We start from the raw sequence: 16,335 nt of genomic DNA on the forward strand, positions 1-16,335 counted from the left end.
TGGGCCTTAGAGTGTACATGTGTCTCTAGGCTCAAGAAGGAGGTTAATCAAAGATCCTATTACGTGGTTTCAACCTTGAAGGGAGTGACAGGTCCGTGGTACATCTGTCAGATGGCAGGTGTCATGTGAAATATTGATGGAACAAAGTGGGGTAACATGGAAGGCTCCAAGCCACATGCCATAGCACAAGGGTAGCTATAATGAGGGAAACCCTCACTTGGGTGTATAGATCTAGGAGGGACCAATCGTGGTACATGAATTACCTTGACTTGGTTTTCCACCCTTCTTCATATGCCTTTTGCCTTTTATTGATTTTTTTTAATTTTTTATAACCGCTCGGAGTTCCAGGGAATGAGAGCATGATGTGAGTGATATGGTAGTGAATACCCCCTTAAGGTTGGGTGGTTCATCGCCCACCAGGGGTTGGGACAATCACGAGTTCCTTAATGATGCAAGGGGCTCATATAGGGGTCCTGGGAACCACGGTGATGACCATGATAAGGCGTAGAGCTCATGTTTGGCTTTTGCCCACGTGCTAAATTTTTATGCCCCCACCATCTTTTGCATTTTATGGTACATTTCTTGTTGTAAGTGGCCAAATTATGCTTTTTAACTTTATTTTTAGCCGCATCAACCTTCAGGGCATCGTTCCAGGCTCGACCCAATGTGTGGACAAAGGGAGTGGAAGGCTAACTCCTTGTGGGCCCAATCGACAAATGTGGGCCCAAATGGGAAATATGTGAAAATGTGTTCTTATGAGCAAAGAGGAGTGATGTATGTCATGTCGGGAAGCGGGACCACGCAACCAAAATCAGGGTTTCCCATGTAGTGCCAGTCCTAAAGCTAGTAGCCAATAAAGGAGATCCCACGGGACTAGGATACATGGTTAATCACCAAGTTGGACAAGGGGACAAGATTGCAGACCAAGCCCACTCTTTCAGGCGAATTCCACCGACTAATCCATGCCCATCAGTGTCCATGATAATTAAGCAAAAATGCCCAACTACATAATGAAAGCCATTTGTTCGCGGTTGGAAGGCCCACATTCAAACATACGATCATAACAGATGGGTGAGGGCATATAATGGCTGACTTAGGTGGCATAACGAGCTATCTGATCATTGGTGGCTGCAAGGGGCTACTGACTGTCGGCTGAAGGCAATCTAGGAGAAAAATTTCTCCTATGGGTGTCACCCACTAGTGGTGGGTAACATGCGTTATGATCTCTACTTTTCTTTATGTCTTCGAATTTATAATTGCTTGATGACAGAACTAAATGAAGTAAACATTATAAGGAAACATATATATATATCAGTCACAAGTAATTATTGTGATTAGAAATTCATGCTTGCAATTGAATTTCAACATAAACATCTACAACAAAATAAATAAAAATTAAAAGGTTAAAACATATTTAACTTTCAAATAACACACAATTGAATTTAAAAAATCTAGAATTCTAAATTAGTAAATTCTAATGAATAATGACTTGTCACTTACGTGGCATGAAGATGGTCCTTTCACGAATAGTATCATCGAAGCCAAATAGTCCAACACCATCTCGGTACATCTGTATCTCATGATTGATTTCGCTGCGAAGCTTGGGATCAGGTACCATCCTATGAATATAGGTATGGAACCCTTCCATCACCTCGCAATCAAAATCAAAGTTACATTTGTAGGAAAATGTGGGGTTTGAGGTAAAGTGATGCTGCATGAATGGGTCGATGAAGCATCCCTATCCACTGATAATCAATCACATCCCATAACATAATTTGTCTATTAAACCCAATGAAACCCTTGTCTGCATAATAAGAATGAATGGTCTCTTTGGCCTTATCCATGGCCTCATACAAATAAGCCATTGCAGACTTATCCCCATATACTAGTCTTAGAACCTTTACTATAGGTTCACTAATTGAGCACACTTCTTCTACTCCTTGCCATAAGGTGTCAGTATACACCATTGTCTCCTGTTGTATCTACAATCACACCACTCATTAGAAACAAACATTTGCTTCAACTCAAACTGACATTGAAGGAACGATTGAATAGAAATGAAGTTGGTGGCAAAACATGTGATTGCAGGATGCCACAACTCCCTATTTCTGGTGCATCTCCTCATGAGGCTAAGAACAAAAGCATGGTTATATATGAACTTGGGGATATTCCTAGCCTTATCAATCGCCTCCTTGATGAAGAAGAGTTTCCTCATATCCTCAAGCTTCAAATTGATACAATGTGCTGCACATGGAGTCCAGAACAATGAATGATGCTTATCCATAAGCATCTTGCCAATAGCCACATAATTAGCTTCATGATCTGTTATGACAGTGTTGTGAAAATCGCGATAAAATGAAAAAATCGCGATTTTTCCCCTCTGCCGATAGAATCGTGATAATTAAACGAAAAAATCGCCGGATTTTTTTTTTTTTTGCCGATTTTTATTGAAGAAATCGCGATTTTATGAAAAAATCGCGATAAAAACGAAAAAAGTCATGATAAAAACTTAAAAAATCGCCGGGGGTCGCGACAGCATAGTTTTATAACGTTTTTTTGGGTTTTTTCATGCAATTTTTTTTGAAAGAAACAAATAATTTTTGAGTGGGGCAGCTTAATGATCTAGTCTAGGCCCTAGTATGGATATGCTATTACTTAAATTTTTAACATTACCATGAAATGAATCAGGATGTTTGAGAGTGGTTCCAGCCTCGTTGGATTTCATATGGAGAAAGTAGAATTTTAGATTTCATTTAAAATCCAGCAGACTTATCAGTTTTTCAGGATTTCAGGATTGGGAGATTGTAATGTTTCCAGGTGACACCACCTGCCCGGGCTACCCCTGCCACCAGTAGAGGACGTGTTCTACCTCCTATAGCTCCTACTCCTAGTTCTTCAGCTTCTAGAGCACATCAGACTCCACTGCCATCTCCACCAGCATAGGCACCAACATCTACATCTAGAGGGAAAGGGAAAGCTGTGGCATTTTCTCGCAAGAGGGGCAGAGGAAATCAATAGGATTAGACTTTCATTTTATTGTATATGACATTATGACATGATGAGATACATTATCATATTTTTTGTTGATATTTTGAGGCTGAGTTGGGACTCAGGAGTCAGGACTTACTATTCAGGACATTATTCAATGTTATGTGTGATTTTAGTGCTAGAAATGATATTAAACATCTTATATATTAGTTTTTTTTATCATATTTATGTGTCAATGTATTTATTTTATGTCGTAGATGGTTTAGATATTAAAAAAATTGAAAAAAAATGAATATTTTTGTACTGAACGATTTTTTCCCGATAATTCCTATTTTTGTTCTCCACGCCGATTTAATCCCGATCACGATTTTCACAACATTGTGTTATGACTCACAGTACATTTTGCACGCCAATTTCTTGGATGAACCCATGTAACAACTCACATATCGATGTTGCATCTTTTATATGTGCTGATGCATCCACTGATTTAATAAACATGCTACCTTTAGGGCAATGTACCAAGAAATTTAGAAGGGTCCTACCCTCCCTATCTGTCCAACCATCATACATCACTATGCATCCAGAGACCTCCCATGACTCCAACTTCGCTAATCTAAAGTTGATGTCCTCCTTTTTTGCTTGAAGGATTGCCCCCCACAACACCTCATATGTACAACTTTTGTATCCTGGGCCCACAATATCAATAGCATCACACATTGGCTATCAAAATGGATTGTTTTTGGTGACACTGAGAGATAAGTCACTCCAATAAAGACATCTCCCCATAACTATTTGCTTTTTGATTTTCTCTTAACTATTGACTTTATTGAAGGTTGTGCTCAACGTCCAGTTCGTGGATAAAAAAATTATGACCTCCCACTAACATCAACAGGTGAAGCTGTGGAGCCCCTCCCACTACCCTCAGGCTCAATCTCAGAAGCAGATAGCCCTGAAGATCTACTTGCACATTAGACCTTGTTTGCAACTGCCTCTTCTTTCTTTCTGTCTTTTTCCTCAATTGCTTCATATGCAACTCTTATAAGCTTTAAGCTAGAATTCTTACAAAGCCCAACATCATGTCCAGGGAGTTTAGCCAGATGGTATTTCAATTGGGTAACCCCTCTTGTCATCTTGTCCCCACACAATTTGCAACTTAGATATTGCCGATTTGTCCCACCATCAGGTTCCCCATACTGCCAAAATGGGTCCAAGGGCTTTGGCATATTTGTAGTGGAAGTGTTTAATGGACAACTTCAAAATTCAGTCCTAGGGCACCAAAAAGACAAAAAAATGGCATTAAACCCCCACTACACAAAAAATAATAGCCTCATTTAAAAAAATCAAAATTTTACTACATTATTTGCAATGAAAAATGACAATAAGAGGGTGCATAAGAAAGTTAAAAACAAAAATGAAGCTTCTTGTCCAAATATGGAGAAAACCCTTGCATTGGTTCATGGGAAATGAAACTCATAGAAAATGACAAAAAAAACAAAGAAGGAAAATGTTGGTAGGAAAAGAGGCAAGCAAGCATAAGCTTAAATCTATGAAAAAATCATTAACATAGGGGTTTTTAACAACATAGCTGTGAATGGAAGAAATGAAGTTTGTCTGAGTGATCTTGAATCTTTGATCCACAAAATATTTTTGGTTGGTGATGATAATGGCTGTTTGATCCTCAATGCCTCCTTGAAAATCAAAGCTCTTCCCCTTCCTTCTCCAAAACCAATAAAGCAAAATGATCAAAAACCCAAAAATTGTTTTTCAAACATGCGAACCTGAACGGTCGACGATTTTTTTGGTGGTTGCGTGTTTTTTTTCCAAATTTTCGCCAATTTTTTGTTAAAATCCCAAATTTTTCAAAAAGGAAAAAATCACAAATTTTTCTGTGCAATTTTTCGTGGGCCATGTTGACCACTGGGATGACACCTGATGATTGCATGAAAGACTCCATGCCCAGGGATGCTCTAGAGGACACTTGTACCATCAGATATCATCAGTCAACAGAGTTTTTTTAACTCTACTTCTATCTTCTCATTATCTTTCTTGTACCCAGATTCCACACCCTGTGGGGAATTGTAACAAGTGATACTATTAATGATGAGTTTTGAGTCTGTAACAGGCCTAGGATGTTGAGACTCGATCAGCAAACAAGTACACCTTGAAGTGTTTTTTTATTTGGTTAATTATTCCTTATTTTTCAGAGGCAGATAATTTTCTGGGTTTTTTCACTCACTTTTTACCCCAAAGCTAGGGTGACAGTTTGAAGGTTGAGCCTCTAACACATCTTAGTGTCTAGAGTCGATGTATATTATCATACTAGATCACACAAAAAATTTCGTGGAATTTGGTTAGGTCTAGGTAGTCATTTTTTAATTTTTTAGATTTCCCGCAGATCAAAAATTGCAAATAAAATTGTATTTAAATTGTAATAAGTGTAGTCTAGAGAATTTGTATGGGGTATGAGTAACCAAAATTACACTTCACCCTCAACTTTCTACTATGACACACTTTGAGGGGTTAATAATGTGTTTTGGACCCTCAAAACCCACATTTTCTAAGTTTAGTGGAAATTGTGGCATTTAATTAGGTTAGAATTAAATAAAATAGAGAGAAATAAATTATTCCATGTGACAGAATGATGTGGAAATGACTTGGAAATTATCCTAAGTCAAAGAGTTGAGTCAAAAGACATGTGGAAGATCACTGAGCACACTGCATCATAAATACACCATTATTTCATAAAATCGAATTTCCCAAGGATAAAGCAGCAGTTACATGTGGAAAATCGAATTTATTAGAGGAGCTCATGCACTAAAGGAATATTCCATGGTATGTTTGGACTGAAGATTAGGTGGGGCCTCATCTCATAGTTACCTCATGTTCTTCTAATCTTAGCATTCCACTCTTGAGGATTACGAGTTTCACTTGGCCAGACTACGAGAAGTATGGAGGAATCATGCAGTTCCTGGGGACCTACGAAGAGCTATCTGGGGATCATCTACATATGTGACATCACTTAGTTCGAGTCTGCATTTGTTGGCTGGAGTTATCATAGTCCTTGGATTCACTCATGGATGAGTTTACTATGCCATATATGGAATTCGATTTCCTTTGATGTGCACATATGGAATTCGATTTTGCTATGATGTCTCTATCTTCTCCACATTGAACTTGACTTATCTTTCCTTAGGATTTGCTCCAAGTTCAGTTCTCACATGCATTCTTCCTTGGGATTTGCTCCCAACTCTCTATATAATGACGCTATATGCTCTCATATTGTATCATGTAATGAGCTATTGGGCTTGAGGAAACTCTGCCATTTTGTATTTGCATACTTTCTTAATACAATCAAGACTTTGGAGCTATCTGGCTGGTGTTCTCTTGGCGTTATGAAGTGACGTCCTTTCATGCTACTGCTATTGTGTTTTATTTCTTTTGCATATTGAATTAATATTAGTTTATACTTGCCATTTTGCTTGGATTGATGTGTGCAAGCTATTTTGCATGTATCATTGATTTAAAGTAGTATTCTAGGGATAAGCTTGCCAATTCATTTTAGAAGGAATGCTTGGTTTATCTTATTCATTATATTGTTTTAATCTTGTGCAAACTAATACGTGTTCAAGTGTGTAGGAAAGATCTTTTGTATTGTGTGTAGCAATTCATCTGGATGTGGGAGAAATCTCAATTATATCAACTCACTCCTAGAATCATAACGATCCAAGACTGCCATTTTTCACTCCAAGTTTTCCATCCAACGAAAAGCAAAAGGGAGTTTTCTTATTCTATAGCTACTTGATCATCCATTTATATTCAAAATACTTCTTTGATTCTAGTTCTTTCAAGGTTATATCTTCTATTCAAAAGTTATTTCCAAAGCTAGGCAAGTATGGGGTTCACTCCCATTACTTGAGCCATTACTTTGTAAATTAAATTCTAAGTTTTATTTTTGGTTTCTTTTTCCTAATTTGACATTGACAATTGTTTTTTTTTTGTGTTTTGCAAACCATAGGCTTGAGCAATTCATTTTAGGAGAAATGCTTGGTTTATCTTATTCATTATATTGCTCTAATCTTGTGCAAACTAATATGTGTTCAAGTGCGTAGGAAAAACCTTTTGTATTGTGTGCAGGAATCCATCTGGATGTGGAAGAACTCTTAATTAGATCAACTCACTCCTAGAGTCATAGCGATCCAAGATTCAACCATTTTTTCGCTCCATGTTTTTCATCCAACGAAGAACAAAAGGGAGTTTTCTTACTCTATAGCTATTTGATCATCCATTTAAATTCAAAATACTTATTTGATTCTTGTTCTTTCAAGGTTATATCTCCTATTCAAGAGTCATTTTCAAAGCTAGACAAGTATGGGGGTTCACTCCTATTACTTGAGCCAGTACTTTGTAAATTAAATTCTAAGTTTTAGTTTTGGTTTCTTTTTCCTAATTTCGCACTGACAATTGATTTTTTTTTTGTGTTTTGCAACCCATAGGCTTGAGCAATTCATTTTAGGAGGAATGCTTGGTTTATCTTATTCATTATATTACTCTAATCTTGGGCAAACTAAAACGTGTTCAAGTGTGTAGAAAAGATATTTTGTATTGTGTGCAGGAATCCATCTGGATGTGGAAGAAATCTCAATTAGATCAACTCACTCTTAGAGTTGCAACGATCTAAGACTCAACCATTTTTTCGCTCCAAGATTTCTATCCAACGAAGAGCAAAATGGAGTATTCTTACTATATAGCTACTTGATCATCCATTTAAATTCAACATACTTCTTTGATTCTAGTTCTTTCAAGGTTATATCTCCTATTCAAGAGTCATTTCCAAAGCTAGGCATGTATGGTTTCACATTGACAATTGGTTTTTTTTTTTGTGTTTTGCAACCCATAGGCTTGAGCATTGGGCAACAAGGAGATGAGGAGAAGCTTTAGAAAACTACTCACTCGTGTGTATGCAGGACCTCGTCACGCTATCCAAAGACTGATTTCTAAGGAGGCTGTAAGCACTTGAGAGAGAGTTGCAAACTCATCTAGGTTCGTGGGCCTTTTGAGCTTTGTGAATCTCTTTTGGAGTGTTTTTTCCATCTTCAAGTTTGTTGTTGTTATATTTTTTGGGGAGAGAGACTAGCTTTGTTAGAGTTCCATCTTTGTAAAGATATTTTTCGTATTGTGGGCTGCCCTCTTAGAGACACTTTTACCCTTTTGAGCGTTGTGAATCTCTTTTGGAGTGTTTTTTCCATCTTCAAGTTTTTTGTTGTTATATTTTTGGGGAGAGAGTCTAGCTTTGTTAGAGTCCCATCTTTGTAAAGATCTTTCTCGTATTGTGGGCTGCCCTCTTAGAGAAATTTTTACCCGCTTGATTTTTCCCATGGCATCCCCCTTCTTCATTTAGAGGAGGGATTTTTTTGGGTGGCCTAATCTTGTTTCTAGTATTTCTTAGCTTTCTAGCTTTTAATTTCGTATTGTGCATAAATCAACACATTTCACTCCACATGCAAATTTTTACTAATCTTGTATTTAAATTCCCACGTGCATACACTTCCAAATTGTGAACTTGAGAAAATCTCATCTTATGTGTAAACACTTCAAACTTTGGCAAGTTTTAATTGTTTTATAATTTCTTCAAGTATATGCTTCACTACTTTGTCAATTTATGCTATATGTCATGAAAACTATTGGAGCACTATCATTTATTTGAAAGAATTGTATGTTAAAGAAATCTATTCCATTTTATTTATTTTCCATTCAATGGTGCAAACACATATGAACTTATTTACATTCTAACCTTTCAAGTTTTGCAAACTATTTCTCTTTGAAGCATTTGCATGAAACATTAGTTTAAATTGGGGAATTAACACAATTTTCACTTTATCTAGGGGCCCCAAGCTTCACTAAAACTTACCTCCAACTTAAATTGATTGAATAGATTTTTAGGGACCCTCTACCTCTATTGATCCCTCATTGTGAAATCCAAATATTTGAGCGAGAATGAGGTCTGAGGACTAGAGTTCAATTGTAACTTTGCCTTCATACTAGTTAATAAAATAAACCAAGAACAACATTCCATCACATTTGCTTTGATTGCAAAGTTCTTAAATTTCTTGCTATTTTGATGGTTTAAAGTCTTACAACAAATTTTATTTCAAGAGGCACTTTGGATGCAAACATTGTAATCTCTTTTAATTTTCTCGTACTTGGAATTTTGCTTATCTTTTGGTTTAATTGCATATTGTCATGAATAGTTGATTTCACTTTCAAATACTATTATTTTGGTTGCAAACTTAATCACATCTTGGTCTAACATTTGAGTTCTTTTTGTATCCTTTTGAGCAAGATAGTTTCCATGCTTTGATTTGTAGACTTATTCATTTTAAAAGCATTTATAATATCTTTTGCTAACAATTTATTGTTTCACTTTTCAAGATTATTTTGGCTTTCCATTTGAAAGCATTTCACTTCATTTTAAGCAAATACAATTTGATCTCTTAAAGAACAATACTTTGAAGGCATTGGTTGTTTATGTATTTCATGCTTATCTTGTGTATTGATGATTATTGTTCATATCAATTTTGCTTATAATTTTGAAAGAAATAATCTGTTTAACTCTAACAATTCTCCTAGAAACTCACATTTTTTAAATTTAATTTTTCATTAGGGACCACCCCCCTTAGCTAACCTAGGAGATAGCTCAAACAGATAGAGTTGGGATTAGTTTGATAGCCCATTCTCTAAGTTCCCTGCCACCAACCACACCTTGTGGGGTTGAAGACTTTTCTCACTGACTTGTAGGTTGGTGTAGGCGGCAGGTTCAACAGGCCCCAAAAAATCGCAATTTTTCAATGATATTTTCCACAATGATTTAAGGTATGGATTTCTGTGTAAAGCCTTAGAGGTGATATTTTGAATTCAAAAAAACAGATCATGTTCTGTTGCAACTTTCAATAGTAAGAGGTGAAATCTTTGTGCAAGTGGGTGGAAGCATCGATCAACTATCTTTGCTTGTGTCATTATTTGAAAGAATTGAGCCAAATTTGAATAGTGGTAATTGTAAATTGTGATGAGAGTATTGGAATTTGAAGGAAACATATGGAGCTGATGTAGTGAACTATGCACTTATTATGTTTTGATTTTTGTTTTGTTTTATTTTCTAATACCTGGGCATAATGGTAAGGGAGTTTCCAGGAAATTTTATCCCATTTGTTTCTAGGAGTATGGTTTTCATTCAGGTCTTACATACTCTTCAATTGGTTACAATTTTATTAACTTGATTCATAGCAGAGGCCAAATCAAAATATTGCAATCTTTTTATTGAAAGGTAGTGAAGGTTTATATTCTTGGCTTTGGAGGGATTTCATATCTTTGGAACAATGTCTTGATTTTTGTAAAATATGTTAAAATTATAAATTGATTGTTGTTTATTTGTTAAATACTCTTTGTTTACCTCTTATAGTCTTTGCATTCAATATACTTTGTTTGTGTGTACTATTACATTGATCTATGTTTTGCAGGGATTGTTGTTTCCAGCATCACACTTGGACATCCATTCTTTGGTGCATACTCATGGGAATGATCATGCACATCATGGGCATCATCATGGCATTGATATGGAGCACCCTATATTAGCTTTAAATATGGCAGTTATCTCAATAGGCATCAAAGAAGGGTTTGTATTGTCTTATGACTTTATTATAGATATATTTGTTACATTCTTTGTACCTCAAATGCATAGGGACTCACTACAATTTGTTATTGCCTGATAGTAGCTTGATGTGTGCTATTTCTTTTTGATGGTGAAAAGGATGCCATTGATACCAGGGAATTATCATTTAATCACTTGATCATTCAAGGAGTGTTTTTGTTAAAAGGAACTGATCAAAATGATTTAGTCACAAGAATAATATTATGTGACTTTACATGATAAAAGATTTCTCTATATTTGTATAGAATTGTATTTTTGCAGCCTTCAATTTTCTGCTAAATAGAACCTTTAATACATCCAAAATGGTCCTATCTCTTACAAAACAAAATCAAACTACAAATCAAGAGATCCTGATAAAACAAACTAAAGACCTTAAGCTACCAATGTTGTGGGATAGCTGCTATTGCATTCATCATCTTCTCCAGACTGTCTTGACATCATTGCAGTGGAGAAGTCTCTATATCCATCTTTTGGACTGTTTGTGACTTGTCATCTTTATCTTCTGGTTCCTCAATTAGCAATAGTCTTCTGATTGAATATCTTTGAGTGAAGGAAATTCATAATTTGTGTCTACCAATTGTTGCCAACTTAATGTCTAAAGATGTAGGAAGCTCTCTAACATCTTCCCTGTCGATTAACTCTTAGCATTCCATTAACAGAAGCCCAATACTCTGCATATCATTCTATCATTAGCTTCTAGTGTGTTTAATGTCTTTCTGTTATGGACATAAATATAAAATAATATAAATAATAATAATTCACAATTAAATCATAACTTACAATTAATGAGGGGACATAGGAAAGGACATGTCTCAACTAAAAGATTTGTGTTATATATATATATATATATACTGTAAAAAATAGTGAAATGAATATATATATATATATATATATATACACACACACACACACTAAAGAAAAGCAGCTTAGTAATACCTTGAAGTAAAATCTTAGTTTTCTAACCATTGTTGCACAGCCACCATCAACATGGCTGCCTGTAATTTTCCTTTCTGACCCTTAGAAGCAAAAGGAGGTTGAGTCATAGCCTATGTAGATCCCATGGGCTATTGAAAGGGAAAATTAAAAGAGTCATCATGATAAGATAAATAATAATTCAATAAAAGAGGTAAAAAGTCACTTTCCAGAAATTAAGTGACCCATGCTATTATCCATAGTTTTCGGAGGAGGAAATTATTATTGAAAGGGTGAAGAAGATTGAGGGAGGACATGAGAATAATTATTGAGGAAGTTGAAAAGGAGCTCTAGGAGCATTTTAGGGACCTTGCGCAACTGAAATAGACAGGGAGTCTGGACAATTTTAGTTCAGTATTCCAGAGATTAGCTGCGATGGTTATAGATATATCTCATGAATGATTGGAGATGTTTATCGTAGAGGTGTTAGCTGAGCCATTGCATGGTTGGGTCAAGGCTTTTAAGCCTTGCACGCTGTAGGAGTCCATTTCGAAGATGAGGGATATGGAGGATGCGGTGCCTAAAAATAAAGAATCTCCTAAACCCCCACCTTTTCAGTAGGCTAAAGATAAGCTACCTTCTTGGGAGGAGGAGATCGTGCTGATTTTGGGTAGCATCGGATGTGCTCTAGCTCTGAAATTTTGTGGAGGGGCTAGAATACATGAGATTTCCAGAGCTCAGAAATCGTTTGGAGAAATTCCACCTGAATGAGGAGTTATTAAAATAATTAATATTTTTAATGAGTTTTTAAGTCTAAACTTAGGAAAATAAAAATATTAATGTGTATTAATAAAATATGGGTGAGAAAGTTCTAAGTGACTAGGATCAAGCCCGTTCTAATATTAGCTGTTGATTAGGGACTTCATCTCGGCCGTTGATTCATCAATAGGAAAAGTATAAGAGGAGGCTTGAGGGTCAGTCGGAGATAAACCAAGTGATCAAAGAATTCGATTCTCTGGGGCGAGCTTTGTTAAGGATATCGAGTTAGTAATTAGAGTTGGAGTGAGGGGCAGTTCAGCAAGGTATTTTCATCCGAGGCTGAAGACTACATAGCAGAGAGGCAACGTAATGCCAGGAGAGTCAACACAGGCCCTAGAAGGCTGACGTAGAGGCTGAAGAGCTGATGCAGAGGACGCAAAAGGATGACGTAGGTGACACAGAAGCCATAAAGGCCGACGTTGGGCCTCAGAGGTAGTGTTGGGGAGATTCCGTGGGGCAAACTAGGAGAAAACTAGCAGATTCTGAGCCGGGATGGGTGACACAGCTCCTGGAGGAGTGATGCAGTTCTAGAGCAGTGCTTGGAGCAGCTTTCATTGTCCGGCATAGAGAACAACTAGAGTCACTGTGGGGTTTGATCATCTGGTTGCTGATTTGCTGGGATATCGGTCTCCGGATAGAGGTATTATTGGCAAGGATATTCTCTGTTGGGTGAGGCATTTCTGGCACCCTAGTTGTATTCACGAAATCTGCGTAATAATACAAGCCCTCTATATGCTGCACCGGTTTTCCCGAATTGGGTTTTTCCAGGGACGATTATCCAAAAATAACATTGTCCCTTGTGTTATTGTCTCAGTGTATTTAAGTGCATGATCTGTATATTTGTGAAGGCTGCAATAATGTTTACTTCGATGTTTATGCAATTAAATAACTTGTTAATGTAGAGAACAAGTAGGAGATTGTAAACCAATAATTGCAGTAGGGGTTTCTGATGTGTTAGATTTAGGAATTTTCACATAGTATCAGAGTGATTGCAGATCATAGGTGACTGAAGACACCAGCCGAGAAATCTGAGAATTTGCTGTAGAGAAGCAGCTGTCCCGAGAGATAGCGCTGTTCCAGAGCTGAAGAGGCAAGAGGAGTGACGCAATACAGAGAGTGTGACATAGAGGCTCACGTAGTGCCTGCGTCAGGATTCTAAGTCGAGAGAAGGTGGCGTAGTAGATGGGAGGAGCCAACATAGTAGCTGCATCAACCATTAGGGCCAACGCAGAGGCAGAGGAGGGCAGATCAAGCTCACGCAGAGCCACATCATCCTTCTGAACTAGGAAGGATTGACGCAGTTGACCGGGAGGAGCATATTCAACCCACACAGAGCTTAAAGGGCTCAAATTCTTCGAGTTGCCGAGGCTAAGGGAGCTGTGCAGATTTTGATTTGTGGAGCTGGTGGGACGTTGTTTTTGTTGGTGCAGAATAAGTCTAAGGAGATTGAACCAAGGTAGAGGGAAGCATTACCTCGACAAATTTCTAGCCAAGAAATCTAGATCCGGAATGCAGCGACAAAGGAGGATTGGAGATGAGTGATTCGACGGTTGGCCGGAGGAATTCTGAGAGGGAAATCAGGACTTCGAGGGAGTCTGGAGAAAAGGGGCAGAGATGGCAGTGAATGAATTGAGGGATCAGGACAGACTGGATGGGGCTTCCGATTTTGTCATTTGGATGGCTAGGATCTTGGCAATCCTGGATAAACATCACATCAAGGACTATTCCTTGAAAACAGTAGCTGTCCCAGTTAACGCTGATGCAGTTGAGAAGTATGAGGAGGCCCAGGCGAAGGAAAAATGCATGATTCTAGACAGGGTCAAGGATCATGTCATACCACATATTGTTGAGAAGAAGACAACAAAGGAGATGTGGGACACCCTGACCACCTTATACTAGGGCTCTTCCATGTAGTAGATGATGTTATTGGAGAATCAACTGCGGTCTTGTTAGATGCATAATGAAGAGGAGATAGATCCTTTCCTTCTCAGGTTGCAGGGGATTCGTGACCAACTTACTTTTGTGGTGTCTACTTCAGATCAAGAGTTCTTTGTCAGGACTGCCCTGAATGGAGTCTCCAAAGAATGGGAGATGTTTGTCCAAAGCATTTTTGGCAGAGCGACTCTCCCCAGTTGGGAGGAGATGTGGGCAGCTCTTCGACATGAAGAGCTCAGGAGATTGACCAAGGCAGGGAGTAGCAGAAAGGGAGTTCGAAACAGGAAGGAGGAGGATGCAACTCTCGCATCAACGGGACAACAGGGGCTACAGAAGAGGAAGAAGAAAGACATCTCCAAGGTCAAGTGCTTCAATTGTGGGCAACTGGGACATTATGGTTCTCAGTGCCCCAGGAAGAAAGGTAAGGGGGAAGCTTCTGATTCAAAGGCTGCTCCAACAAAGGCGGAGAAGGATGTTGATACTAATGGCGGTTGTGCCATGAGTGCTCATGCGCCTCTAGAGAAGAGGTGGGAAGACTTGCTCATGGGCTTCCAATTTTGTCATTTGGATGGCCAGGATCTTGGCAATCTTGGATAAACATCACGTCAAGGACTATACCCTGAAAATAGTAGCTCTCCTAGTTAACGCCGATGCAGCTGAGAAGTATGAGGAGGCCCAGGCAAAGGCAAAATGCATGATCCTAGACGGGGTTAAGGATCATGTCATACCACATATTGCTGAGAAGAAGACAACAAAGGAGATGTGGGACACTTTGACCACCTTATACCAGGGCTCTTTCGTGTAGCGGAAGATGTTATTGGAGAATCAACTGAGGTCATGTTAAATGCATAACGAAGAGGAGATAGATCCCTTACTTCTCAGGGAGATGTTTGTCCAAAGCATTTTTGGCAGAGCGACTCTCCCCAGTTGGGAGGAGATGTGGGCAGCTCTTCGACAAGAAGAGCTTAGGAGATTGACCAAGGTGGGGAGTAGCGGAAAGGGAGTTCGAAACAAGGAGGAGGAGGAGGATGCAACTCTCGCATCAGCGGGATGACAGGGGCTACAAAAGAGGAAGAAGAAAGACATCTCCAAGGTCAAGTGCTTCAACTGTGGGGAGCTGGGACATTATGCCTCTCAGTGCCCCAGGAAGAAAGGCAAGGGAGAAGCTTCTGATTCAAAGGCTGCTTTAACATAGGCGAAGAAGGATGTTGAGACTAATGACGGTTGTGCCATAAGTGCTCATGTGCCTCTACAGAAGAGGTGGGGAGACTTGGAGTTGTAGTTGAGAAGACTATAGAAGAGGGGCAAGATCCTTGAGGTGTCGAAACTCTTGGATCACATACGGCTACAAGAGCCCTTAAAGACAGTAGCATGATGACAGGTATCAGGTGGAGCAAGGTGAGATGGAGCGACAAGGCAATGCTAGAGTGCAGAACTCTGTAGCAGCGTAGTGGAGGTTGCAGCAGTGCGAGAGACAGAAAAGAGGTTGCAGCAACGCAGTGGCAGCAAAGGGAGCACTGCTGACTTTTGGTAGCATCAGATGTGCTCTAGCCTTGAAATTTGGAGGAGAGGCTAAGGTGCATGAGATCTCCAAGACCCAGAAATCATTTTGAGAAATTCCACCTGGATGAGGAGTTACTAAAATAATTAATATTTTTAATGGATTCCTAAGTCTAAACTTAGGAAAATACAAATATTAATGGGTATTAATAAAGATAAGGGTGAGAAGCTTCTAAGAGACGAGGATCAAGTCTATTTTAATTTTATCCGTTGATTAGGGACTTAATTTCGGCCGTTGATTCGTCAACAAGAAAAGTATAAGAGAAGACTTGAGGATCATTTTGAGACACACCTGTAGATACTCAGTATCTCAAGGAAAATCAATTCTCAAGGAGAGGAGATCGATTTCAGAGGGAGAGTTGCAGGGTGGAGGAAGAGGAGAGCATCAATAGCAAGCAGTGACAGAGGAGGAGGTG

The 16,335-nt window shown here is 38.4% G+C and overlaps 1 protein-coding gene across 3 annotated transcripts in view; it reads left to right on the plus strand.

Annotated features, from left to right (window-relative positions):
• LOC149201967 (metal tolerance protein 2-like) overlaps positions 1–16,335 on the plus strand; it is a 479,526-nt gene that overhangs the window by 84,437 nt on the left and 378,754 nt on the right. For all 3 annotated transcript variants that reach the window (XM_089403043.1, XM_089403042.1, XM_089403044.1), the window contains one exon: positions 10,503–10,657. In XM_089403043.1, the coding sequence (XP_089259169.1) occupies positions 10,503–10,657 (155 nt within the window). The remainder of the gene's footprint in view (positions 1–10,502; positions 10,658–16,335) is intronic.

This window comes from Pinus tabuliformis, chromosome 2_1 (genome assembly GCF_031772625.1).
Source record: "Pinus tabuliformis cultivar Carrire ecotype Pingquan chromosome 2_1, CPIR1, whole genome shotgun sequence".
Lineage (NCBI taxonomy): Eukaryota > Viridiplantae > Streptophyta > Pinopsida > Pinales > Pinaceae > Pinus > Pinus tabuliformis.